This window comes from Otolemur garnettii, unplaced genomic scaffold (assembly GCF_000181295.1).
Source record: "Otolemur garnettii isolate 467f Iridium unplaced genomic scaffold, OtoGar3 scaffold00019, whole genome shotgun sequence".
Taxonomy (NCBI): Eukaryota; Metazoa; Chordata; class Mammalia; order Primates; family Galagidae; genus Otolemur; species Otolemur garnettii.
The window spans coordinates 27613655-27640918 of record NW_003852414.1 but is presented as its reverse complement, the minus strand read 5'-3'; the positions used below and the strand labels follow the sequence as shown (position 1 = coordinate 27640918).

The 27264-nt window shown below is 47.2% G+C and overlaps 1 protein-coding gene across 2 annotated transcripts in view; it reads right to left on the bottom strand.

Annotated features, from left to right (window-relative positions):
* The window catches only part of DIP2C (disco interacting protein 2 homolog C), a 132708-nt gene that overhangs the window by 82507 nt on the left and 22937 nt on the right, over positions 1-27264 (bottom strand). For both annotated transcript variants that reach the window (XM_023511377.1, XM_012803352.2), the window contains 12 exons: positions 25938-26072; positions 24613-24732; positions 23404-23601; positions 18072-18163; positions 16309-16419; positions 6954-7077; positions 6666-6775; positions 6364-6466; positions 5385-5449; positions 4475-4568; positions 4267-4386; positions 926-1040 (listed from right to left, as the gene is read on the bottom strand). In XM_023511377.1, the coding sequence (XP_023367145.1) occupies positions 926-1040; positions 4267-4386; positions 4475-4568; positions 5385-5449; positions 6364-6466; positions 6666-6775; positions 6954-7077; positions 16309-16419; positions 18072-18163; positions 23404-23601; positions 24613-24732; positions 25938-26072 (1387 nt within the window). The remainder of the gene's footprint in view (positions 1-925; positions 1041-4266; positions 4387-4474; positions 4569-5384; positions 5450-6363; positions 6467-6665; positions 6776-6953; positions 7078-16308; positions 16420-18071; positions 18164-23403; positions 23602-24612; positions 24733-25937; positions 26073-27264) is intronic.

Genomic DNA, 27264 nt, shown 5'->3' with positions numbered 1-27264 from the left:
CAAGCACCAGGTTTCTTAGTGAAGGGAATTCTTCTGTGAATATTTTTGGAAACCTTAATAATTCAATAACATAGATAGAGCAGAACTCATGACTTTGTACACTGAGTATTCGACATTGTCCATTCTTATGATTGAGCACATTTTATTTCATATGCTACAGTAGATAAACCTCAACTAGTGACAGAAATATAAGTCATATTACAGACATCAAGTGCTGAGACAATGCAGATGCCTGAGAGCTGGAGCTCCAACTGACGCAGCCCTGGGTAAGGATGGTGATGCCCACGCAGGTCTGCCCGCACCTGTCTCTGGAGTGCTGACGGCGCTCAGCACATCTTGTCTCACCTGGGAGAGATTCCCAGTGCCACTTCCCTTTCACACTCTGTGCTTCTGTGGACCAGGCACCCAGGAGACCTCAGGTCTAGGGGATGGACATGTCACAGACCCGAGGGCCATCTGATATGCCACCTGTCATTCAAAAGCTCAGAAACCAGAGGTTTTTCTAAAGTGCAGTATTCCAGAGGTGGAAAGGACAGACCAAACACACTGCATGTCCAAGGGGTGCAAAAACCTCATTTCATCCAACATCCCAAATTAGACCTGAGATGAATGCATGCAAATGGTCATCTGAGTGACCTGTGAGGGGGAGAGGCTACTGGTCCAGAAACCTCTGGGCACAGTTCCACTTACTCAGGTCTTAAAACAAAGCTGCAGAGAGTGAGAAATGCTTTTCTAGGGACTAAATCTGGACTAGGCACTAGAGCCCACTCCCTGGCATATAAGAGAGGAGCAAACTCATCCTGAAAGCTCAGGTCCAGTTTTTTAATTCTCACACTAAGCTCAGCTGCCATGATTTTCAGGTCCCCATCTACTGCTTCCTTGGGCTGCCCTGGGTGCTGCCCGCATGAATGATGCAACTCCATACCTCCGGATGGCCACAGTGAGGGCCTCTGGTGAGCTGGCACAAGGGCAGATGACCTCCTGTCGAAGGCCTTTACTTTGGAAGACATTGAGAAACGCATCGCAAGAAGAAATTGACCCTGGAGTGAAAGAGGGACACAGTCAGAGGCCTGAAGCTTTGTGGTTGACCCAACACCCCCCACCACCAAGACACCAAACAGCTCTCAAGTTAAGGCTTATGCACAAGGAGCTTGGCAGGGTGGAAAACACTTCCTTTAGGGCAATTTCTTGTTTATGTTACATACATACATACAACAAAAGAAATGTGGGTCATTATAAAAGCATTGAGATACACAAAAATCAAGCAATGTAAAATCCATGTGGATGGCAACAAGGGAAGCCCTCCAAGCAACAGCAAAAGCTGAGCAAATGACTGAGAAAGGACTCTGTCCATCATATTTCTTGAAAGTGAAATAATGGACCAAAAAATAGTATGTCTCAAAACTTTCATAGTGACCCATATAGTATCCTCAAACCTACAGAACTCAGGGTTCTCCTGTCTAAGACCCTGCTTTAAGGAGAGTCTGTGGAGTGACAGGGTCCCCAGCACCCCATTCTCCCAGGAGCCTGTCTTGCCTCTCTTGCCCCCATAGGTGCCAAGAGACTGTTTACCTCCCACAGTGTTTGGGCTTGAAGTTACATTAAAGTGAAGTTATTTGAAAGAAAAAAAAAAAACCTCATCATTTCCAAGGACAACTTGGAAAGGCACAATACTGTGCCTTTTCCTTTCTTTTTATATCCTTCTCTCCCCTAGAGTAAATTTTCAGCATTAAATAAAACAGTTCAAATATATTATATATGGCTTAGTTATAAAATACATCACATGCTGGCAGAAGCACTCCCTATTAACTGAGTCTAGAACTCTTAACGGTACAAAGTACTGAGCAGTGGTATTACTCATGAGGGCCCCCTCCCTATCATCCCCTGCAGGACAAATATGATTGACAGAAAGCTAATCCTGTCTACCACTGAATATAATGGAGATGGTGCTAAGTTTTTACAGTCATTGGCCAGTCATTCTCAAAGTGGGTTTCCTGGCCCTGCATCAGTATCCCCCCAGGAACTTGTTAGAAGGTTAGACACTCAGGCCTACCCAGTCTCTGGAGTCAGAAATTCTAGGGTTGGAAACCAGAGAATTGTTTTTACAAGCCCCCCACAGTTGATAGGATGCAGTCTCAAGTTTGACAACCACTGGCTTTAGTTATTCTGGTGTCTCATTCCTTGATTTAACACCAGAATCCTAATTTGATGAGGTTTTAAATTTAGTCTTATATTTATAAAAAACAATTGTCAGACTTATATTAAGCTTGAGGAGCAGAAAATCCCTGTAAATGTGTATGACCCAGCCCAAGAGCTCTCAAATGAAAAACTTTGTGGTGAAGCAGGTTTTTAGTATGTATTTTTTTGATGGTACGAAGAATTTATTTAGGCTTGACTGTTTTAAAACACTATGATGAATGTATAATTAATTTACGTTAACGTATTAACACTTTGTTACAAGGGAAAGGTAATTTTATGACCGGTTGCCTCTTAAGTCTGTTAACTCCAGCTGTCACTATCACAATAGTGTTTACTTCTGCTGGTAGCTCAGTACCTCTACATTTTTACATTTAATTCTTGTGATAAATTAGCTACCATAATCCCATGGAATTAGATCTTTAAAAAAAAAAAAAAATGAAGCCAACTTTTGAGTCAAAAAGTTGGGTAATTTTCTTCAGCTATTTGAAATAATGCTCTTTGGATGGCCAACATTCTAAGAATGTATTAAAAACTGAAACTCTGACTGCCATTTTTATTATCCTTTTACATATTAAACAAGTTGAGAATGAAAAAAAAAGAATATAAATAATATAATTTCTAGACATTAGATATTTTTGTTGACTGTAAGCTACTTTTTTTTTTTTTGAGACAGAGTCTCACTATGTCACCCTCAGTAGAGTACTGTGGCGTCACAGCTCACAGCAACCTCCAACTCTTGGGCTTAAGTGATTCTCTTGCCTCAGCCTCCCAAGTAGCTGGGACTACAGGCACCCACCACAATGGTTGTAGTTGTCATTATTGTTTGGCAGGTCAGGTCCAGGCTGGATTCAAATCCACCAGCTCCGGTGTATGTGGCTCTAGCTGCTAAGCCACAGGTGCTGAGCTGACTGTAAGCTACTTTTAATAACTTCCCTGAGACATGCTCAGTACAGGAGGCTTGAGAGATGGGTAACTTTAACCGTAATCAAATGAGGAAAACGCTCCCTCTATTAACGTGGATAACAAGATTGAGGTGTAAGTACTAGGAACACAGCAGCTAAACTATTTCTGAACCCAGAGATCTACCTTCCTTTATGCAAGACATACTGTTCTGTACAGTTACTGATTAAAAAAACAATGTTTATTAGGCTCAGTGCCTGTAGCTCAGTGGTTAGGGCACTGGCCATATATACTGGGGCTGGCAGGTTCAAACCTGGCCTGGGCCTACTAAACAGCAATAACAACTACAAAAAAAAAAAAAAAAAAGCTGGGCATTGTGGCAACCGCTTATAGTCCCAGCTACTGGGAAGCTGAGGCAAGAGAATCACTTAAGCCCAAGAGTTTGAGATCTGTAACACCATGGCATTCTACCGAGGGAGAAAGAGTGAGACTCTGTCTCCAAAAAGAGTTTATTAAATTATAAAATAATCCCATAAATTGTGAACAAAAGAAATCCTTATAAAACATATCTGTTTACAAGTCTACTTTTACGTATCAGGCATTCAGTAAAGTTTATGCTTCCTCAGTTTGCAAGTATACACACCACTTTGTAAATGTGGTCAGAAACATTCTTTCCTTCAATTCACTGTTTCCGACTTTGCATATTCTTCTCACAAAAACAAGCCGGTGTGGTCTTTGTTTTAGCTGACTCCAGGTGTGTTAACAGTATTCTGCAGAATGGCTAATTTACTCTGAGCATTTTTTGTGATAGGATGTGATAATGAAATCCCATTAAAACTGATGATTCACTGATCAACAGTGGTGTTTCCTGAGCACTCATCACACACCAAAGCATCACTACACCCAGAGTGACATCATGCAGTCCTTGTCAAACTTTATGATTTAGGCTCAATTTACAGCTGAGGACATGGGGTCAGAAGAGCCACCCCCAGGCTGTGTGCCAGCTGCCGCCCTGTGCTTGACAGTCAGGCCGTCATGCCTTTTGGCTGGCCACAGTGAGAGTGACTGCTTATCTTAACACAACTTTTTTACTAATGAAGATCAGAAAGAGAAAAATCAAAGTGCAAAGAAAAACAAGGCCATCTACGCACAGTGGCCCCCACTCACAGGGGTTAGCGCCATCCGCCACGATGAGCATGCGCAGTGAGGACAGGTTGACGTCACGCTGGTCTCGGTGCGCCACCAGTGCCCAGTGCATGTCCCGAGACTTTACGCAGGCCACTTTTGCTAAGAAGAAGAGCAATGTCAGACCCTCCCACACTGAGAATGGGTGACTGTGATGGGGGAGGGGGACAGCATATACCACAGGACACACCTTTGTACTGGCAGACCTTCTGGATCCAGGAGAGGGGGTTCACCTTCATCAGTGAGTACGGGATGCTGATCACATGCATCATGTTCATGACGCTCTGGAAGCGACAGACACAGCACATGTATTCCAGTATCACTGAGCGTGGTAGGGAGGGCTGTGACACTTGAGGTGCCACCCCACATCGTGGACCCTGGTGCTCTGGACAGCCCAGCACTCAGGGAACCCCTGCGAGTCCATAAGATCTGCCTCAGCAAGAAGCCACCAGCCTACTCTTGGTTCTCATTCCTAACATTCATGTGAGGACTCAGGAGTCTCACCTTGGAGGAGGGTGAGTGTCAGCATCACACTGCCAGATACAACACACGAGTCATCACATGGGAAGCAGACACAGCGGCTGGGCCCAGGCTTCCTGGTGCCAGGCACAGCCACGTGGTGACAAGGTCGCTCCTCAGAGCAGTGCCACAGCTCAGCACTGTCCCCAAGGGGCGGCAGACACATGTCCAGGCCACAGTTGGGCTGTCATTCCAGGGGCAGATCTGCCCTCTACCCACACAGAGTGATGGACCAGTGGATCCCTAAATGCTCAGGAAAAAACTGCCAAGGCACCAAGGTAGACAGAGGCATGGGGAAGTGACCCCACACCAGGACATGGCTATATTACTATAAAACTTCAACCTCCATGTGACCCTTGAAGGCTCTTCCAGCAGCCGAACTCTGACAGTCAGCTCAGCCCCCAAGCCGCTCCTCTGTGCCCTGTGAGCTGCCAGGACAGGACGACCCTGATGGTGGGCACTTCCCTCTCAGAGAATGAAAGATGGACTTGACCACACTGACACTCAGTCAGGTACACTCTGATATGCTCACTGAGCTTGGCCACATGCAGGGCAGGGCAGGGTGGGGCAGGGCCACTCACTGTCAGGATCCCATGCCAGAGTCCAACGTCCTTCTTGAAGTCCAGCACATTAACTATGGTCTCCGCTGCACAAGAGAAGGGCCAGAGTCTTTTACTTATGGCCACAGCACAGAGTGAGACGCAAGCAAGACCCAGCCTACGGCAGAAGCAGCAACAGACCTTGGGAAACATTGCTCCCATGGCTGAGAATGGGCCGGGGTGGGGGTGGGGGTGGTGTCAGCCCCACTCGAGGTCCCACCAGCCCAAGCTCCCCACATACCCAGGGACACTCTTACTCCTCTGTGTCTCCTTTTCTAACTTTGACTTGTCTTTTCTGATTAAAAATTTCTTTTCACCTCCCTCATGTGTCCCAGAAAAGGCAGCAGCTTGTGGCTGGCACCTGCCACAGGGCTGGCTCCTGTCGCCCTGTTAGTTAGCCATCCCCAAGCTGGGTGTGTGATGACAAAGGGGAGGTGGACCTTGAGGACAGGGATGGAAGACTCTTTGATGACTGTGTGAGGAGCGCATTAGACACAAATGCTGAAACTACGGGATGTGGAAGTGAAGCAGGGAGCCTGTCCTGGACAGCACCCCTCAATCCTTCAAGGGCACCATCCCTGCCAGCCAAGGGCAGTGAGTGCCCACATGCTGCCCAGACACTACTAAGGTCACCCATGCTCACTTGCTCTTTTGGGGGGAGGGGGGTGCCCAGAGGAGGTGGAGCCTCTGTCCCCAGTGCTTAAGTGGGGAAGCTGCATGGGGCCCAGCATGGATGGAGAGGCCCCACTGGGACCAGTCCTGGGAACCCTGATCCCAAGCTCTGTCCAAGCCGCCAGGCAGCGACATCCTGTTATCCCGGCCCAGTAAATCAGCACCTGGGCATGAACACTTTCTGGTACCAAGGGGGTTTCATGGTCCCTGCAGCAGGTGCCCTGATCAAAGGAACACTTCACCCAACCCAGGCCCTGGGAGCGTGACCTGGCAACAGGGGCTGTCCCACCTTCTGTGTAGCCGCACGCCTGCGTCAGGGCCTGGCAGTGTGTCAGCAGAGCAATCCTCGTCACCGTCACGCCGAGCACGCTTCCATCCTTACATGTCTTGTACTGGAAGGAGACAGAGATAAGAGGACAGCGTTACCGAGGGGCAGAGCCCTGGCAACATCACCAGGATTTCCTGTTACGTGAGGTGCCCGAGCCCCTCAGTGTTGAAGCATGAGCACATGCTAATCATTAGCACATGCTAGTCAGCACATGCTAATCTCCAAAGATACACCCAGACCAAAGGCAACTGCATGCAACTTACCTCGATGTAAGCAGTGTCATTATTGGCATCTTTGATATGAGGGAACCAATCTCGAGGAGGTTTAGAGAGATGCTTTGACTCAGTGACAAACCATAGCAGCTTTGGCCAACCTTGGAAAAAATGAGAACCCCCCTTAAGCATTACCCAGCAAACAGTACCCACGTCTCTCCACTTACACTGTACATGTTCAAAGGACACTTCAATACCATGGAGTCTCTGACATCTCTGCTTTCCTCCAAACCCCAAACACCAACAAGGGAACACCTGTGCCCGAGACCACTGGTGTACCTTTAAACTGTGGGATCTCTCCCGTTGGGCTCTTGGGTAGTCCTTTATGGCAAGCATCGCTAGTCAAGGCTACGGTGACGCCACAGCTTCCAAGTAAGAAGCCGATCTGCTGGCTCCCTGCATCCTAGGAGAGGAGCAGGAAAGGAGAGTTGAGTGCCAGGGCAGCCCCAGTGCTGCAGAAATGCTGCCCGCCTAGGTCCCCAGGCAGCACACTGACCCCAAGCCCTTCTCTCTTCCAGAGCAACCAGTACTCAGGGTGTGGGCTCTGCAGTCTGCTTGCCTGGACTTAGCTTCCTCTTCTGTAAAGAGGGGCAAAGTGGAGAGGGGCAAACAAGAACCCTGTGTGGATGGCACTGAGTGGTGGCTGGACACAGGCTCGTGAAAAGGATGCTGTTGGGCAGCGCCTGTGGCTCAAGGAGTAGGGCGCCAGTCCCATATACCAGGGGTGGCAGGTTCAAGTCCAGCCCCAGCCAAAACTGGAAAAAAAAAAAAGATGCAGTCAATTCTTCTTCCAGCTCTGAGACTGAGACATGCTCACTTACAGAAGGGAAAAGGCTAAGAAAATTCTGTACCTCATTCTCTGATACCAAGATAGGGCAGGAATGCCTGCCACAGGTGAAGCACTAGAAAGGGGAGCAAGCCCAGGTCATCCTGCCCCACCTGAGCACATCACGTCTTAAAGTAACCAAAGCCAGAAACAGGCTCCTGGCCGTGCCTGAGCAGACACCACGGACAGCTCCCCCAGGCAGGCTCTCTACTTGTGTGTCCGGCTGTCCCCCAAGACACAGGAGCGTCCAGGCCACCTGCTTTTCTACTGGTCTCATCAGTGATGTGGGTTTAGTTATCTGGTTCAGAAAATAAAGCAAAAGACACAGAGCAGCTGGCACAGCTCGATCTGAATCACACCCTACACTGAGCAAGTTGGGTCCCCCACGAAGGTGCCTCTGGTGACTTCATACAGCGGCGCTTTCAGCACCAGTAGCCCAGCCCTCCAACCCCACCATCTTCACTTCACTAACACAGAACCACAATATGACCTGTGGGGTTTTCACACCAAGGATTAAGCAGTATTGAGACTTCAAAGCTACCATCTCTTAAATGTCCCGTGTACTGTCTAGTCTATACTTTTCTTAGAGCAGCAAAGACGTGGCTCCCATGTAGACTTTCCAGAGCAAGAGTCAGAAAGCCACCTGCCCAGTGGGGTGACCTGCAAGGGCAGCAGAGGTGGCCTGGTAGCTGAGGGCATCTCAGACACCTCCTTGTAGCCCAGTGGCAGCTTGCATCAGAACTGACCCTTCCACGGAAACCTGAGCGTCACACCACAGGGCAAGGGGAGCAGGTACTACACGCAGGGACACCTCAGAATCAGGTATACTCCTGAGATCCCACCCACAGGGCAAGGGGAGCCAGGCAGGGGCAATAGCTGTCCACAACATGGTCATGTTAACCCGGGCCCCTGCCCAGAGCCCTGCCTTCAAGTCTGCACAGAGTTAATTCCCCAGGTGATATGATCACACCTATGAGGAGGAGATTAGAAGCACACGAGAGGGTGCAGCTGTGAGCAGCAGGAAGCCAGGCCCAGCCAGTTGCTCCCTGTCACTGGGATGGACAGGGCTCCTCAGAGCAGGTCCCACACAGCTGTGCACATGTTGGTCTCTGCAGAACTCAGCCTGAGCGGGCAGAGCCCTGAACATGCAGGTCCTGCCCAGGCCTCTGCCATTGCATCCGACCTGGGAGTGGACGCCCAGCGGCACCCACTTAGCAGCAAGTTCTCAGCCCTGCCCCCCAAAGGACAATCTCCACCTCATCACCTGGGTCTGAGGCCATCTCAGGGCAATGGCCACCACATCTCAGAAGAACACACACAAAAACGCTCCTTTTGGGCCCCACACTCTTGACAGAACCTTGTTCTCTACTTCTTCCCCACCCCCCACCCCCGGACATGCCAGTTTCTGGATCGCAGTCCCCTCCCAGGCAGAGGCTGGCACAGGGCCAAACTCTGAAACCTACTGATTCCTCTGCCATAAAGACTCATCAGTTCATTTCTGTTGTTTAAAGAAGAGTTACAACAAGCCTGTGTCCAAACCTCTCACTTTCCATCTCTCTCTAGTACCTACCAGAAAGACTGTCATACCCACTTTCCAGAAAGCGCCTCAGTACAGTCCTGGCTGTCACTCCTGGGCAGCTACTGCAGCCACCTGCCATGCGGTCCTCACCTCCTGGTCAGACAGCACCAGTCGTCAAGTGGGCTCAGGGAGCCTGACCCCCATGAGCGCATTCTGGATCCATGGCCCCCAAACAACCAGCTAGTATTTATCCAATTTTGTTTCTGGCTACCCCAAACCACTGACTTGACAGCTTGTCGGCTCTCAGGAGGTGACAGACAGAGATGACAAGGATGAAAAACAGAGAGGCTTGAACACTTCCTGCGCAGCTCAGCAAAAACAGGCTGCAGATGAATAATCTTAAAGACAATTACGGCTGCGTCACCAGGAAGACTAAGCAAATTGACGCAAAGAATTTTCCTGGTTAATACCAAGATAAACTTCCCTATTAATGTGATTTTGTCAGTTTGGGCTTATGAGGGAAATGTTTCAAACACATACAAACATAGAGAGAAAAGGAATAAGACCCCAAGCACATCCAGTATGAATTATCATCAACATTTGACCAATCTAGCCTTATCTCTTACCCCGCAATACATGTGTGGGACCACACCCATGTGAGTGCACACACGCAGGGCACACAGAAACATGCATACAAGCACACACAAAGCACATGGATACACGCTTGTGAGCACACACAGGGCACACAGACAGAGGCATGTGAGCACACACAGAGCAAATGGATACACACATGTGAACAGACACAGAGCACATGGATACATGCTTGTGAATACACACAGGGCACATGGAAACATGCTTGTGAACACACAAGGCACATGGATATATGCTTGTGAACATACATAGGGCACATGGGTACAGACTTGTGAGCACAACAGAGCACACAGATACACGCTTGTGAGCACACACAGGGCACATGGATACATGCTTGTGAGCACACACAGGGCACATGGATACTGGCATGTGAGCACACACAGGGCACATGGATACTGGCATGTGAGCACACACAGGGCACATGGATACATGCTTGTGAGCACACACAGGGCACATGGATACATGCTTGTGAGCACACACAGGGCACATGGATACTGGCATGTGAGCACACACCAGGTACATGAATACATGCTTTTGAGCACACACACAGCACATGGATACACACTTGTGAGCACACACAGGACACATGGACACGGACATGTGAGCATACACAGGGCACATGGACACTGGCATGTGAGCAGAGAGCACATGGATACACACTTGTGAGCACACACAGGGCACATGGATACACACATGTGAGTACATAGGGGACATGGACATGTGAGCACACACAGGACACATGGACACTGGCATGTGAGCACACACAAGGTAAATGGACACAGGCATGTGAGTACACAGAGCACATTTATACACGCGTGTGAGTGCACATAGGGCACATGGATACACACACGTGAGCAAATAGAGGACATGGGCATGTCAGCACACACAGGGCACAAGGATGCTGGCATGTCAGCGCACACAGGGCACATGGACACAGGCATGTCAGCACACACAGGGCACATGGATGCTGGCATGTCAGCACACACAGGGCACATGAACACAGGCATGTCAGCACACACAGGGCACATGGACGCTGGCATGTGAGCGCACACAGGGCATATGGACGCAGGTATGTGAGCGCACACAGGGCACATGGACGCAGGCATGTCAGCACACACAGGGCACGTGGATGCTGGCATGTGAGCACACACAGGGCATATGGACGCAGGTATGTGCGCACACACTGGGCACATGGACACAGGTATGTGAGCACACGCAGGGCACATGGACACATGCACAAACACGTACCTCACACACAAATGCATATAAATGAATACCTAATGTACACACATGGACACATGAGCACCCAGTGCACATGGATCCCTACTCACACCTCTCACAAATGCATATGTAAGTGAACATACATGAACACCCAGAGTCATCCACATATCCTGAAGGGTCTTGCAGTGAACCCAGATGTCAGATATATCACTGCTCTACTGATGACCCTTCAGTTGGGGAACATCTCCCCAGAACAACACCTGGGGAAGAAGCCCCTTGCTCCCACCATCCTCTCAGTGGCAGCCACATCCTCCCAGGCCTCTGGCTCCCCACCAATTTCCTCCTCAAACTTGCTCTAAGGGTCAAAAGACTCCACACACGAGGTTGTGCACAGGACACTGAGGTGGTCCCTCCCAGGATGTCTGGAGGGCAGCAAGAGAGATGCCCCTTCCCAGGGCTCAGCTGTAGCAACTCCCCATGCCATCCTGAGGGCTCAAGTTCATGCTGGGACAGACGCTCCTTCCCAGGGCTCAGCTGCAGCAATTCCCTGCACCATCCTGAGGGCTCAAGTTCATGCTATGAGAGACGCCCCTTCCCAAGGCTCAGCTGTAGCAACTCCCCATGCCATCCTGAGGGCTCAAGTTCACGCTGTGACAGATGCCCCTTCCCAAGGCTCAGCTGTAGCAACTCCCCATGCCATCCTGAGGGCTCAAGTTCACGCTGGGACAGACGCTCCTTCCCAGGGCTCAGCTGCAGCAACTCCCCGTCCCATCCTAAGGGTGCAAGTTCAGGCAAATGAGGCAGGACCTGGCAGAACCCCCTGGACATACACTGCCTACCCCTCCCCTGGTGGCCTCACTTTCCTGTGAGATCCCACATGGCAGAACCTTGAGTCACTGGTAAGGGTGGGTCCACACTGCTGACAGCTGGGCTGGGGACTGTGAGAGCAGACGTGCACAGGGACACATTGCTCAGAGAGACCCACTGGGACACTTAGGCTTCAGACAATTTACTTTCATTAGGGTATTTACTAATTTCTTGAGACAAGGTCTTACTCTGCTGCCTAGGCTGGACTGCAATGGCATCATCAGAGCTCCCTGCAGCCTTGAATTCCTGGGCTCACATGATCCTCCTCAGCCTCCCAAGTAGCTAGGACAGCAGGTGCCACTGTTCCTGGGCTGGGTCTTCAGTTTAAAAGCCCCCAGCCTGGAGGGCGGACTCATACTCTGTCATTTACATGTACATGCACACCTCACCCCACTCTGAATTGCACCCAAGTTGATGAATTCTTCCAGCTAAGCGTTTTGTAGAAGTTTGCTAGAACCAATGGACTGCGATATTCTAAAGTGAGAGTTCTTTTCAAAACACGACATACAAACGGCCAACAGGTATGTGAGAAACTGTGCAAGGAAATGCAAAATAAAACCATAGATGTCACCTCGTACCAGTTAAGGAGGTTTTTATCAAAAAGATGAAAAATTAGTATAGGTGAAGATGTAAAGGAAAAAGAACTCTTTTTCCTTTATCTACTAATTAATTTAATAGAATTAATTCACTTCTATTAATTTACGTTCCCACCAAAAAGTAACATTGTTGCTGGGGATGTTAATAAATAGAGCCACTATGGAAAATGGTATAGAGGTCCTCAAAAAACTAAAACCACTAATAGAACCATCATATGATCCAGCAATCCCACAACTGGATATTTATCGGAAGGAAAAGAAATGGATGTATCCAAGAGCCATCTGCACCCGTTTACTGCTGCACCACACACAGTAGCCAAGACACAGAATCAACCCACATGTCAGATGGACAGGGATATGGTAATACCGACACAGAACTCTGCTCGGCCTTTAGACGGACAAACTCTACCACCTGTGCGGGTGGACCTAGAGGTGCAATAAGCCAGGTACAGACAGAAACACGTACGATCTCACTTATCTGTAGAATTCACAGAAGTCAAACTTAGAAAAGTGGACACAACAGTGGGTACCAGAGGGGGGCAGGCTGGGGGTCCAGGGAGCTCTACTCAGAAGATACAAAGCCGCAGACAGGAGTGTTTGGAGCCCTGCTGCACAGCAGGTAACTGTAGTCAGGAAAGGTGCACAGTGCATCTCAAAATACCTGACTACTGAGTATCTCACCATGCAAAAATGATAGGCCAGCAAGGTCATAACATGCTAATTAGCTTGATTTAATCATTCTGCATTTTATATATATATTAATGCATATGTTATATATCATTATATAATACATAATATCAATATATAATAATAAATACACATACATACCATTGTACCCCCAAATATATACAATTACGATTTGTCAAAAATAATATTAAAAAATGAAAGTCTCAGTGTTGAACTGATTCATTCCTAGGGAAGATCTTGGACCTCTGCTGATGGAAAATACTGGTTACTTCCCTAGAATTCTACCACATAATTCAGTTATTGCTTTGGTAAAATTCCACCACCTCTAAAGACTGGGCCCCAGAAGGCTTTTTGTGTTGTCCAAGACAGTTGTGAGCAAAGTGATTAGGTTATGTGCAGAGGGGCAAAGGACTTCAGCTCTTTCTGCTGATAACACTGAGGCCACGTCCAAAGGGCAGAAGTGGGACACATAGTTCTTCCTCGGCCTCCTGACCCTCAACCCCATATAGCTCCTGCCACACCCTGCCCATGCTCCCTACCCTATGACCACAGGTACCCTCCTGAGACCTTGGCACTGACTGGCCTTGCACAGAGGAACCGGAGGGTTCTCCTCAGGGCCAGGGCAGCTATCCGCAAAGCACACCCGCTTCTTCCCTCTGCAAATGTGTCTAACATGTTTAAAATGAGTGACTTTTACCTATGAAACATGATCCTTAATTCTTTCAAGGTGTCTCAAAAATAGGTTACAGTAAAACATTGCATGACCCAAACAAATGCCATTTTGGAAACTTCACATTATCTGTATCTGTGGAATCTGAAGTTGTACATTTTCAGATAAGTGTGGCATCTCTGCCAGCCAGAAAGCAGCTCTCAAACATTCCCAGGAAAATTCCCTTCCCCCTTGCTTCCTGCCAATGTTTCCTATGAGACCCAGCCCTGGTGAGAAGACAAAAGGGTAGAGATTTAAAATAGACAAATCTGAATTATATATGTAAAAGAGAAAAGATCAGTAATTGTTCATAACAAGAAAAGATGGTGGCTGGGTGCCCATAGCTCAGTGGTTAGGGCGCTGGCCACATGCACTGAGGCTTGTGGGTTCAAACCTGGCCTGGGCCTGCCACACAACAACAACAAAAAAAAACTAGCCAGATGTTGTAGCGGGCGCCTATAGGCCCAGCTATTAAGGAGGTTGAAGCAACAGAATTGCTTGAGCCCAAGAGTTTGAGAATGATGTGAGCTATGACACAACAGCACTCTACCAAGGGTGACAAAGTGAGACTCTGTCTCAATAAAAATAAATAAATAAGATGCTTTCTGTGTGCTTATTGAACCTCTGACAACCAATCTATAAGTTCAGTAGCCTATAAGTTCCTCCAAATCATTTTACTGTTGCTTAGATAAATCAAAGGACTTTCCAGAGAGACCCTGCACTCTGAAATAATTACCAGCTGCAGAGGAGCATCACACAGCCCTTAGAGTTTAAAACTGGGGGTGACTGATGGCTCAGAGTTACCCAGGAGGTCACAGGTATCATGCTTCATAAAACCCCAGTTCTTGCACTTTTTCCCTCCACTTTTGTGAGGAGGCAGGGCATAGGCAGAAGAGAAAGCACTCTGTGGGTATCAAATACAAACCCATGCAGGGTCCCTCACACCTGGAAGTGAGCCCTGAGGTCACACCTACACCTCCCATTCCCGGCCAAGAGGGAATGCTTTGGTTTTCACATAGGAAATTAAAGTGGCAATCATCTCTCCCTTTGCTTCCACCCTCTCTTTCCCAAGCGTAAAAGAAAAGATGTCAGGACTCTGACCCAATTCCTTATACAAAAGTGGAGTGAAAGGCCTCAGGCACTTGTGAAGAGCTGGTCCCATAGATCATTCTGTGAGGAAATTCCCTGGGGCCTCCCAAACAAGGACATGCGAATTGTAACTTTAGGTCTCAGAGTACGTCTGGTTCCTAAAACTAACATGTTTGATTCCACACTCACCATGAACTAGGTCACAGGTGCCGGACCAGATGAGCTTCCACTTACCCAGCGGCAGGAGGGTAACTGAAGCTTCCTTCCCTCCTCTTTTCTCAGCTAACATTTGTCTTTTCTTACGTAAAATGTTTGTTTGTTTGTTTGTTTGTTTTCGGGATCTCACAGAACTACCATTTTGTCTCACTACCTCCACCCACCCCACCCCCACACCACATTTTCTTTCCATATGCCCCAGTCCCCTTTAGAGATGGAAACTTCCAAATTCCCCTTTGGAAAAACAGCCATGGACTTCTCTGTGGCTTTTTCCCCAGGGGCACCTTCAACTTTGGCTTAATAAACCTCCACTGATGGAGATCTTTGCCTCACTCATTTTAGGTTGACACAGCCGAAGAGCCGAGTTTGAAAAGTGGCCATAAAAACTCGGGGATCCTGAAGTGTTACCATAAGGCAAAGAAGGTTTTCTTTAATACTGAACCAGCAAACTGTAACATCAGAGCACGCACAAAGACAGCGGAGTTTCTCTGGGAACTCAGTGTAGGCTACACGTGACCTTGTGTTTTGGAGCTGAAAGAGCGGTCCCAGAGTTTGCTCAACAAAGCTGAGTTAAGGAAGCCCAGATGACCAGGAGGTCCAGGGCCAGCACCTGCCTGGGTCTGGGGCTGCCCTTAGACAGTCAGCTCTTTCCTAAGCACTAGGCATCCTTCAGTGAACAGCCACATCAGCACTGCAGAACCTCCTCCCCCTTTATGCTTTTGTAAGGTTACTGTGACCCTGGCCTTAAAGGTGAGCAGACCATTCACAAGGACTAGGAAACCCACACTGATGTGCGGCAGGTGTGCACTTCAATTTCTTTAAACTAAATGATTATGATAAATAACAAAACGTGATATTATCATTATACAATATGATATGACAAACTACAGGGAAAGCCGGGACCAGATAATGCCAAGAGCAACAAACTAATAGCCCCCCACAAAAAAAAATGAATTTAAAAACCATTTACCCATATCCTGGATACCAAGGAATGAGATTCTTGCTCAGTTTGTTAACAGATTATTTAGCTAATGTTCTGCTACAAATAAACACAGGGGCAGAGCTTGGGCACAAGGCACCCTGCAGCTGGGCTGGGTTGTGCATTCCAAGTGCTGACCTTTACCCTCTGCCAAGATAACAGAAGCCCCTGCGCTCAGCGCACTCCCAAGTCTGCACATCCCTGCCCAGGAACAGGACACCCACCACCTGGCCAATACCTCCCTCTAACAGGCTTTAACAAGCTCACCCCTTACCTTTCTCGTTAGTGGCACCTCAATGGGCACGGGCACGACTTCGGCCAGCAGGCAGCCGTAGAAGGCCACCATGAATGCCGCGGGGTCGTTGTTTGGGAACACCAGGGCCACCTGGAGGACAGCAGGACAGGGTGGGAGTTAGCGCCTGAGCACGCAGTCTGCGGAGATGCCTAGCAGGGCTCAACCTCCCAAACAGCAGGGGAAACGCCCAGTGAGAAACTGCTGGAACATAGTGAACACTCCTAGCGTGAACACGTGTCCGGGAGACAGGTTTTAGTGAGCTCTGTGGGCTTTTGCTGAAGTTCATATGAAGGAAACGTTAACAGTCATCTGCAACTGAACACGCCCTTTTCAATTTAAGAAGTTTGTACTTAATACATTCCCATTAAGTTTTGCTTTAATATTAGAATCACTCAGATCCCGTTTTATTGCCGACTCCACAATAATTCTAGCACAAAACTACAAATATCCAGATGCTTAACTTTTGTAAACCCCCAGTTTCCTTTCATTTAATCCTCTATGTATCCTTTGATACTTCACTGTACTTATTCATAGAGCAGAACAGCCATCAGCAAGTTAGGAGCTGGAAGCCACACTCCTAGCTGAGACGACCTCTGTTGAGCTAATTCCCATTGTCTTCCTCATGCTACTTCCAAGGCTCCTCCTATACCCAGCCCTACTGCTCAAGTGAATCTCCTATACCCAGTCCTACTGTCTTTTCAATTTTTTTTTTCATTGAGCCTTTGTTTTGGGGTTTCATTTTCATTTAGTTCTGACTTGTTATTTCTTTTCTTCTGCTAGCTTTGGGTTTGGTTTATTCTTTTTCTAGTTCCTCACAGTGTGAAATTAGGTTAACGTGATCTTTTTGATGTTAAGCATATAAAGCTATGAGATTTCCGTTTAGTAGCACTTTCTACAGATTTTGGAAGTTTATGATGTCCTTGTCTTTCAATGAAAAAGATTTTTTGATTTCTGTTTTGATTTCATCAATAACTTAAGGACCATTCAGTAGCAAGTTGTTTAATTTTCATATATTTGTATAGTTTTGAGAGTTCCTCTTAGAACTGATTTCTAGTTTTATTTTACTATGGTCTGAAAAGATATACAATATGATTCCAATTTTCCTAAATATGCAGCGACTTATTTTATGGTTATCTTGGAAAAAGTCCCCTCTGATGAGAACATGTATTTTATAGTTTAGGGTAGTATGTTCTGTGAACGTCTATCAGGTGCATTTGTCCTGGAATTCCAGTTAAGTCCAGTGCTTGCTGATCTTCTGCCCCAAGGGTCTGTCTGCATCCAGAAATGTGAGGCTGGGAGATGAAGGCAGTGATAGCATGCTGCAGGGCTGTCCGTCTCACCCACTGATGTAAAACTGCTTACATGGAACTGTCTTAGCCTAACTCTGCCCAGGTGGATCACACCAGAGAGTGGCCACGAGCATTAAGAACATGGGCAGGAAGGCTGATGGCAGATGTGAGGCTGGTTATGCCACTAACTGGTGACGCACCTTCTTCTGATGTTGATATGACCTGATGCTCAGCCTTGCTAAGCCCAAGTGCCTCATGCATAAAATGGAGAGACCACAGTATAGCTCACTGGGTCATTGTGAAGATTAAATGTCACACTGCATGTAGTTGGTCCTGCATGTAACATGAAGAAAGCTTTACATAGGAGGAGAGAGGCAGAACACCGAATCTTAAAACAGGTGTTTTTCCATATGAGACTGTGCATTCAGCAGACACAACTCACGCTGCACTTACCCTGTCTCCAGGCCGCACCATTGGCTCCTGCTTCGTACCTAATTTGTGCAGAATGTTGTAGGCAACCTTCATGCTTCTTGTCCACAGTTTGCCTATCAACACAAATTACAAAGACACAATTAGTTGGACTACAATACACATGCATTTTTGGTTACAGAGACATGTGGTGTTAAACTGACAGAGATCGCTATGGCTTTGCCCAGCACTGTGTCCCTTTTGCTGCTGGCACGGCCTGCAACTGACTAGGGCAAGAGCATAGACTGAAAATAAAGTGAAGTGGGAAATAAATGTTTTTAAAAACAAAGCTTCAGAGAGAGAAAGAAAAAGTAAAAACCAGACATGGCCTGTCTTCTGACTTGTTTACAGTGAGCAAGGGGCTGAGGGCTGGGGCAACCCAGAGCATCTCTGCTTCTTCTTCTTCAGTTTATTCCTAGGCCCTGGAATCAAGAGGAGAAATACAAGCCAACAACTCCAACTCCTAAGACCAGAGCAGCCAGAGCATATGAGCGAGGTCCCAGCACACACAAAATCCCTCTTCCTGCATAAAGAGCCTGCAGCAAAGCCACCAGAGTTCTTGGTCATCAGCACAGAAGCCCAGGCAGGTCTCCAGGGAGAAGAGTGCTGCAGCCCTGTGGGGCCCCCACCCCCTCTCTTAATAGGCCCTGGCTTAAGGGACACGGAGGGGACAAAGTAGCCTTTTCTGTATCAACACTTGGTCCCTTTTCCTCCCTAAGTCCTAAATTTCTCAACTTCAAGTTTCCCTAACCTCATTGTTAGTGTTTCTGGGGACAAATCCTTGGATTTAGGTAAAGACAATGGTAAATATTTTGAATTAAAGGTTTTGAACTTTAGAAAAAATGACCACAAAGCAGGATTAAAAATAGAAAGACACTTTAGCAGAAGTGTTTGCCCCTGAGGAAGCCGCACCTATCACCCCAGCCTCATCTAGGGCAGCCTCGACTCAGCGTCACATGGTACCTGAACAGTCTGAGACGGAATGAAAATCACTCTAACACCTAAAATGAGGTCCTGAAAACACCAAGGCCATTACAGCCTGGCCTCAGAGACTTCAACTGTTAACAGGTTTGCAGAGGTGGTCAGTGATGCTCAGGCAGAGACAGGGTGATGAGGAGTAATTCTAAATAATTTGTTTTAATGCAATCACCATTTCAATCCTTTCCTTATTTTAACATAGCAGAAAATCAAATTTTTGTTTGCAATATATTTTGAAAAAACATCCTTAATTTATTTCATACTAGAATTGGCATTACCCGAATGAGTGCTATTACTATCCACTTGTCACAGGTTTCGTCCACTTATCTCCCCTCAGTAAACAGGGAGCAAAAGGGATGCTTATCTTTAATTCTTAGGATACTTCTTGGTTCAGTCTGTGTTCAACAAATGTTTCTCAGTTTTATTAGGGTCGCAGGCAAGCTATGACAAAAGAAAGTCAGGCTAAATGCAAACCCTATGTCTTGAGCACTTAATTACTAGGCATGGATTTCATTCCTGTTTCCTCCCCCCATGGTTAGTTCTCATCCTCAACAATGTGGTCAGTCTTCCAGACACTGCTTTATAAATGTGTGGAATTTATTTGGGGAGGATAGTTTTGTTTTGTTTTATAGAGACAGAGTCTCACTTTATCGCTCTCGGTAGAGTGCTATGGGACCACACAGCTCACAGCAACCTCCAGCTCTTGCGCTTACGCAATTCTCTTGCCTCAGCCTCCCAAGTAGCTGGGACTACAGGTGCCCGCCACAACACCCAGCTGTTTTTTTTGTTGGAGTTTGGCCGGGGCTGGGCTCGAACCCGCCACCCTCAGTATATGGGGCCCGTGCCCTACCCACTGAGCTACAGGCACCGCCTAGTTTTTTTAATAGTTATCAATCCATTAAAAATAACTGAGGGAGGTTTTTATTTTAATAAAAAAAAATTTGTGCCTTTAAGTCTCTTTGTGCCTAAAGTCTTGTGCCTAAAGTCTCTTTAAGTCTGATTAAAAAAAGTGATGGGTTATAAATGAATGAATCAATTAGCACCATTATAGTTTGTTAAAGTTGTAGCTTCATTCTTAGCTAAGAATTTTAATGTCAATATTATCAAATTTTTATACAAAAAGAAGTCTAAAGGACAAAACACAAAGTTTTAGCAAAAATTTTGATATTTTTTATACTTTGTTTTTTTGTTTGTTTGTTTTCAGTTTTGGCTGGGGCAGGGCTTGAACCCTCCACCCCTGGTGTATGGGGCCAGCGCCTTACTCCCTGAGCCACAGGTACTGCCCTATACTTTGTATTTTTTAAAGAGAAAATCAGAGAAGAAACAGCAGCTCATGGCTGACAGGAGACTGAGTGGTGTCAGCACTGTTTTACTGCACGTTATCCAATTTTCCCTTGGCTGTGGAGGAGGCCGGGCAGAGAGTGAGTGTGGAGAGGAGGTGGCTAGGTGATCCAGGCTGGGTGCAGAGCTGCCAGAGAGCATGGCAACACAGACCACAGGCCCACAGTCAAGGGCTTGGGAAGGCCACTGGCACATTTCTAGCTCAAGAATCTCAATTCCTTCAAACATCTGAAGCACATTCATGAATTAAGAAAGAAAAGGAACAGAAGCAATCAATGACTGTGAGCATTTGCTCGGTGAAAAATGCACATTGTAGCAAAGTAGATGTCTTTACAGAGAGGACACAGAGGAAGATGATGGTGGAAAGCTCCTGGCAGGTGGGGCAGGAGGTCAAGGTCAATCAACTCAGCAGCATGACTCATTTCCATTCATTTAGGATTATGAGTTCCATAGATACTCTTCAGCATGCTTTTAATCTCTATTGCTAAGTGGAGAACAAAATTGTAAGATTATTGTTCAAGTTGACTCACAACTTCCTTCAGCTATCCACGTCTTCTATTAAAGACCCAAAGTGCCTCAGCCGGGAACTCTCTAGCCAGGGTGGGACAGGGAGCTGAATTTGGGGGCTGAAGAGAAACTCTGAAAGGCACAGCCCTTCACTGTGCCAATTACTCAGTATTAGAATGACTTTAATCCAATGAGCTTTTCTGAGTCTTTCCCGCAATATCCAATCCCCAGTTCATCTATTCTAGTGTTTTTATATAGAAAATGCCTTTTCTATGGTATCACTTGTACCAGAAAACACTGTCCTGACAAGCTGCAATCTCACATTTGGAAATGCATTGCTTTCTTAGATACTTCAACAAATAAAACCCACAACTGATCTACAGCATATAACCAGAGTCTGATAATTAAAATACAACAAAATATAGATGACTTAAAAGGAGTTGAAATGCCTTGGTTGTGGACACAACGCTTTGATGAATCCAAATATTCATATGCCATATTCAGTCTGTGTCTTCAAAGGTACCTTAACCTTATGAGAAGGGGACGAAGTCAGCACTATGCTGCCCTACAGAGCCTGGTCAGGAGGGGCTGTGCTTCTAATCTAGACTGTGAGCCCTTGAGACCTGTGTCTGATTCACTTTTATTTCCCAAGTCTCTGTACCAATGCACAGGACATGCTAACGTATCGCAGTGAGGGCTGGTCCATTCCCAGGGTGAACACAAGTGCTTACACACTGATGGGTTGGCCCTAGAATTTCCCATTTACAGGCAGGTCAGCCTTAGGGCCATCAGCTAGTAGGACACAGTAACTGCAAGTACCCAACTAGTTCCAAGGCTGAATGGCCAGAGACAAGGGTCATACAGTGAAATCTTCCATCTTTTTGACTGAATAAAACCTATTTCCAAAAGTGTAATTTAAAAAATACATCAAGATTATGCTTCATCATGGGTGACGCCCAGTATCCACTTAAAACCACCCAGTGAAGCCACAAAAACAAGAGCTATTAAACACACGCTCTGAAGCCCAAGTCTCACTTCTGTCCCTGAATGGCACAGGTGCACAGCTGGCACCTCTGGGCCCTACCCAGGACGCTGGGCTGTGCTCAGGCTCCTGACCTCAATGGATCATGCAGGCATCAATTTATTTTTTATCTACAGTTAGAAGTGTGTCAGTGTTACAGAAAGAAAAGCACAAGTTTGAAGTCATCTAACCTTATGCATGCACATGTAATATGAGCCAATGTGGTCTTTTAAGTTATTAAGTTTATTTCTTTGAGAAGATACAGCAGGCAGTGAGGAACTAACGGTGCCATCTGCTTTTCCAGGGCCCTTTATCCATAGAACACAGAAAAACTGTATCTGTTGCAGGTAACTAACTGCAAAAAGTTTACACACTGTGTTAACTGTTATCAAATGAAAAATAAGAGAAAGCTTGTTTCTCTGGTTTTCTAAAAAAGCACTTTGGAAACAGACTTTGTTTCTTCTGAGTGACACCCACCAAAGCATTCAGATATGCACTCCCTAGCTTCTAATCCTTGCTAAAAGCACTATCTGCACCACCTCCCCCCAAATCATGTACTATATATATCCAAGAAGTGAAATCTGACTTCCTAACTGGCCTTACGATCACTGTTTAAGGTTTTAACTCAAAAAACACGTAACAAACAGTAACTTTCATATTGAAACCAAATAAATTTCCTATCTTAAACGCTTTTATTCAGAATCCATTTCTTTTCTTTTTTGAGACATGGTCTCATCATCATCTAGGCTGGAGAGCAGCCGTGTGATCACAGCTCACAGCAGCCTCAAACTCCTGGGCTGAAGTGATCCTCCTGCCTCAGCCTCCAGAGCAGCTGGGACTATGGGCGCGTACCACCACATGCCCAGCTGATTTAACTTTTTGCCTGGCCTCAAGCAACCTTCCTGCCTCAGCCTGTGAAAGTTCTGAGATCACAGGTGTGACCCACTGAGCCCAGCAGATTCCTCATCCCTGTACCAGAAAGAGAAACACAGATTGGCCACCTAACTTCTATTTATGTCCTGCACATGTGGCAGCAGGTATGTAGGGGAGTAAGCGTCCCACTGGGGATGGGCTAGAACAGTGGTTCTCAACCTGTGGGTCATGACCCTTCTGTAACAATGAAAATACATCATAGCATTAGGAAGGTTGAGAACCACTGGGCTAGAGGGTTACCAAAGACCTACACAGGGGGACAGGCTGGAGGGTCACCATGAGGACACACACAGGGGGACAGGCTGGAGGGTCACTGTGAGGACATATATGGGGGACAGGCTGGAGGGTCACCATGACGATGTACATGGGGGACAGCCTGGAGGGTCACCATGAGGATGTACATGGGGGACAGCCTGGAGGGTCACTGTGAGGACGTACAGAGGGGGACAGGTCAGAAGGTCACTGTGAGGACGTACACAAGGGGACAGCTGGAGGGTCACCATGAGGACATGCACAGGGGCAGGGGCAGAGGGTTACCGTAAGTGAGGATGTACAACGGCTTCCCATTCGTGTCCATGGTGCTCAGGCAAGGGGCCTTGGGCGAAATGGTTCCCCACCGCTGCAGCGCAGCCTCCAGCGATGGCGGCCAGTTTGTGACAACGCCCAGCTGCTCCCCGCGCACAGCCAGCATCTGGGCCCCTTCTGGCTTTGGCTGGTTTGGATCTGGTTGTTGAACTACAGTGTTTCAACACATAAGTTTTCAAGAAAAGCATTATTGTATTAGCATGATTACCCTTGTATGCTTTTCAGAGAAGTGGGGATTTATACTTAAGGTATAAATTTTTTTAGGGAACGAAAACAAACTTCACTAGTGTCATCGTCTATTTATTACACCAGCCTCACAATGTCTTACAATTTCCACAGCAATGTGGGGATGGAGAGCTTCAGTGACTAGAGCAGAACTGTGAACTGGGAACAGGTGAAAGTGCCCAGTGCTGACAGCCAAGCTCAAAGCTCCAGGTATCATCATACACTCATTGTTCTGGACTTCAAACTGCTCAAATCGTGCTAAATTATATTTTGCCCTTAAATACCTAAGCTCTAAATTTAAATTTGCTACAACTATTCTGAATGACAGAGCATGGAACAAGTATTTTCTTGAAGAAAACCAAAACAAATGCATCATGATACCACCTGCTAAATTGTTTAGGTAAGTGAGAAACTGAAATTACTTCTCCACATGTGAGAAAGGTTCATCTCTCCCACCTTATGACTTTTTGGTTGCTGACTAGCAGTTCCCGCACTTTGTTTCAGTTTTACGCTGTGTTCAAAGGCTCAGAAGTGGTCAGGGGCCGAGACACCAGCCCCTGCGTCTGCAGAGTGGGAGAAGGAAGGGCAGGTGACTCCTTAACCAGTTTACCCAAGAGCCCCACTCTGCTGTAAGATGAAGTTTCTATAATCTCACACAGCTAAAAAGAGGTTGGACTCAGAGCAGAATCATCAGCTGTGGAGACCTCTGTCCTCTGCAGATTCCCACCACTGGGTGAGGGCTGAGATCACACTCAGGAAAATTAAAAGGCCTTAGAGCAGCAGTTCTCAACTTGTGGGTCATGACCCCTTTGTAACAATGAAAATACATTGTGGCATTAGGAAGGCTGAGAACCACTGCCTTAGAGAGAAAGCCTGGCTACTGCCCACATGAGCACAGGAGACCTCAACAAGCAGGGTGGGAGAAGGATCTCTTACCTTCTAATAATTCTTCAAAGTCGTCAACAAAGAATTCCCGTAATGGCGGCCGTTTAGGCCGCTTCAAGGTATTTACAAGCTGCTGAATTTTCGCTGATACCCGGCTGCTTACAGGTACTCCTAGACAAGAGGAACCGTGAGGCAGATGGAGTGGTCAGTACAGCCTGAACAAGCAAGCATGGCTCCCTGGCCAGAAAACAGAGCCCCCACCCAGCACAGATTGCTGCATGGCTAACACTCTTCATGACTGAGACCTGGGTCCCCTCCAGTTCAAGGTGACTGCCGGTTCCAGTGGGCAGACAGACTCACGTTGCAGAAAGCAGCCTAGCCCAGCTGGGAGAGGGTGGAGACAAACCAGCTCCTCCCCAACTGAGCTGCTCTGCGGTGCCCCGTGGAGGCTCAGGGCCACACACAGGTGACCTGTCCTCTAATTCTTAGGACAGAATTTGTTTGCAAAGGGTGTGCTTTGTGTTACACTGCCTGAGGGCCCCTCTTCCCCAGACACCCCAAAAGGCTGTGAGAACCAAGTCCATCTCTCCCTGAGACCACCAATGCTTGGGGACCACAATCTGACCTCTCTGTCTGCCTGAGACTTCCAAAAGGCTCAGGAGTGTGCTCTCCTGACACAGGTGAGTGCCTGCACATGCCTCAGACCTACATGCCTCCCCAGACTCCAGCCCTGCATCCTGAAGCACAGCCACTAAAACACGGCTTAAGTCAGGATTTTCTGTAACGGGACATAGCACATACTTATTCGCATGTGCCAAAAAGCAAACACCATGTTTATCACAGCAATAACAAACATCACATTTTGAAAATCAACTAAATGAATGATCACTGAAAAGCATCAGGTTTTCACATTTCGATATAAAGAATTCACGTGGATGAGAGACAGGACCAGACAGCCATACCCTAAAGAGGTCAAGCACACACTCTGTATGGGCAGGTACTGCAGGGGGGCGGGGGGGATGGACTCCAGGCTGGCCATGTGCATGTCTCAGGGGCTGAGCACAGCAGGACACCCTCCCCACCTTGCACACAAAAAAATCTTATTTCACTGTCAGATTCTATTCTAACTTTTGAGACCTGAGAAAGACTAAGGCCTAAAGAAAGTAGAATAAGGCAAAAAATAAAGTTGAGTCTTCCTACTTGGGGCTGAATGGGGGAACAGCCACAGGACACAGGGAACAGAGAACTCTGCCATTCCTCAAAACCCTGGCACCACTGAACCCAGCCAACTGGCTCAGTGATCCAGTGAGCCCCTGGGAAACAGCCACAGCAAGGATAGTTTATAAGGAGGTCAAAGAACCTCAGCCGAGACGTACCATCCCCAGTCTCCATAAGCTCAGCGTTGCCATACTTGGGTGCCGTCCGCGAGGCTGTGGAACCCTGTGGCCGTTCCACCTGTATCGTGTGCTCTGAGGTGTAAGTGGTTACGTCAGGAGGTGCAGAGTGGTTTTCTGTAAAGAAGCACAGTATCAGGGCTCTGGCAGTCGTGACGGTTACTCTGAAGGCCATGCAAGCAACAGGCCTCAAGGGCACCATGTCCACTACAGGCCCCTGTTCTTCTGCACATGGAAAGTTACTGTGAACCAAAGGCTGCCATGAAAACCTCAGCACAAAGATGATCTTTAAGACAACTTATATTGTCCCCGATGGAACAAAGTTAGGTAAAACTTGACACATAATTTCCCACGTGGGAGCCATGCCCATGAGTCATGGTAGCATTTTAACTAAAATAATGTTGTCGCACAGCCAAGACCAGATATTACAAGCCAGGTTCAAGGAGAATGTACTTTTCATGTCTCCAGTAGATGCAGCTCAGAGCCATAGCTTTGGTGCCAGAGATGGGGGATGGAAACCCAGCTCCAGAAACCCCTGGAGATCAAGAGTATCTTCAGCTCTCTGTGCCTCAGTTTCCTCCACTGTCAAATGACTATAAACACATAGCAGAGCTCAGTGGATTAAATGAGTGAACAGGTGAAGGTCTTAGGATATCACTCTATAAAGGATGAGATGATGAGAAATATTAGATATGCTATTATTTGTCTTAGCCTGAATAAGATTGAATAATTATTCAAAATAAGAACATGTTTTCAATATAATCTGTGCAGAGTATGCTAAGCCTAAGAGACTGAGTTGTCGTTCACCCACAGCCCTCACTGGAGGTAAAGCCAAGCCTTAGAGGGCTGGATGGGAGGTGGGGCACAGTTTTCCTGTTTGTTGAGTAAGGTACTAGAAGGGCCAGTCAGTGGCCATCACAACACTTACCACCATGCAAGTCTCATGATGATATCATGTCTTTGATGCCAACTTACTAACCCTCTTGGATGGAAGCTTTTGAGATGACCTCCCTCCCATCCCTCAACACAGCAACCCAGGTGACCAGCTCATCCTGATCTGCCTCTGCCCACAGCTGGCCGGCTGAGACCAGGTTCAGCCCAAGTCTGAGCTTCTAAAACAGGTAATTACACCTGCCTTATACGGGCACCAGGGGAATTAGGTAAATAAACACAAGAGCCCCCAAACTCCACCATCATCAAGCTACGGGTATCTGCTGGAGGAGAGGACTGAGGCCAGCAGGTGTGGGACAGCCACAGGACTCAGTCCCAGAAAGTTCCTGGTGTGCAGAATAGTGGCATCAGCCCTGGC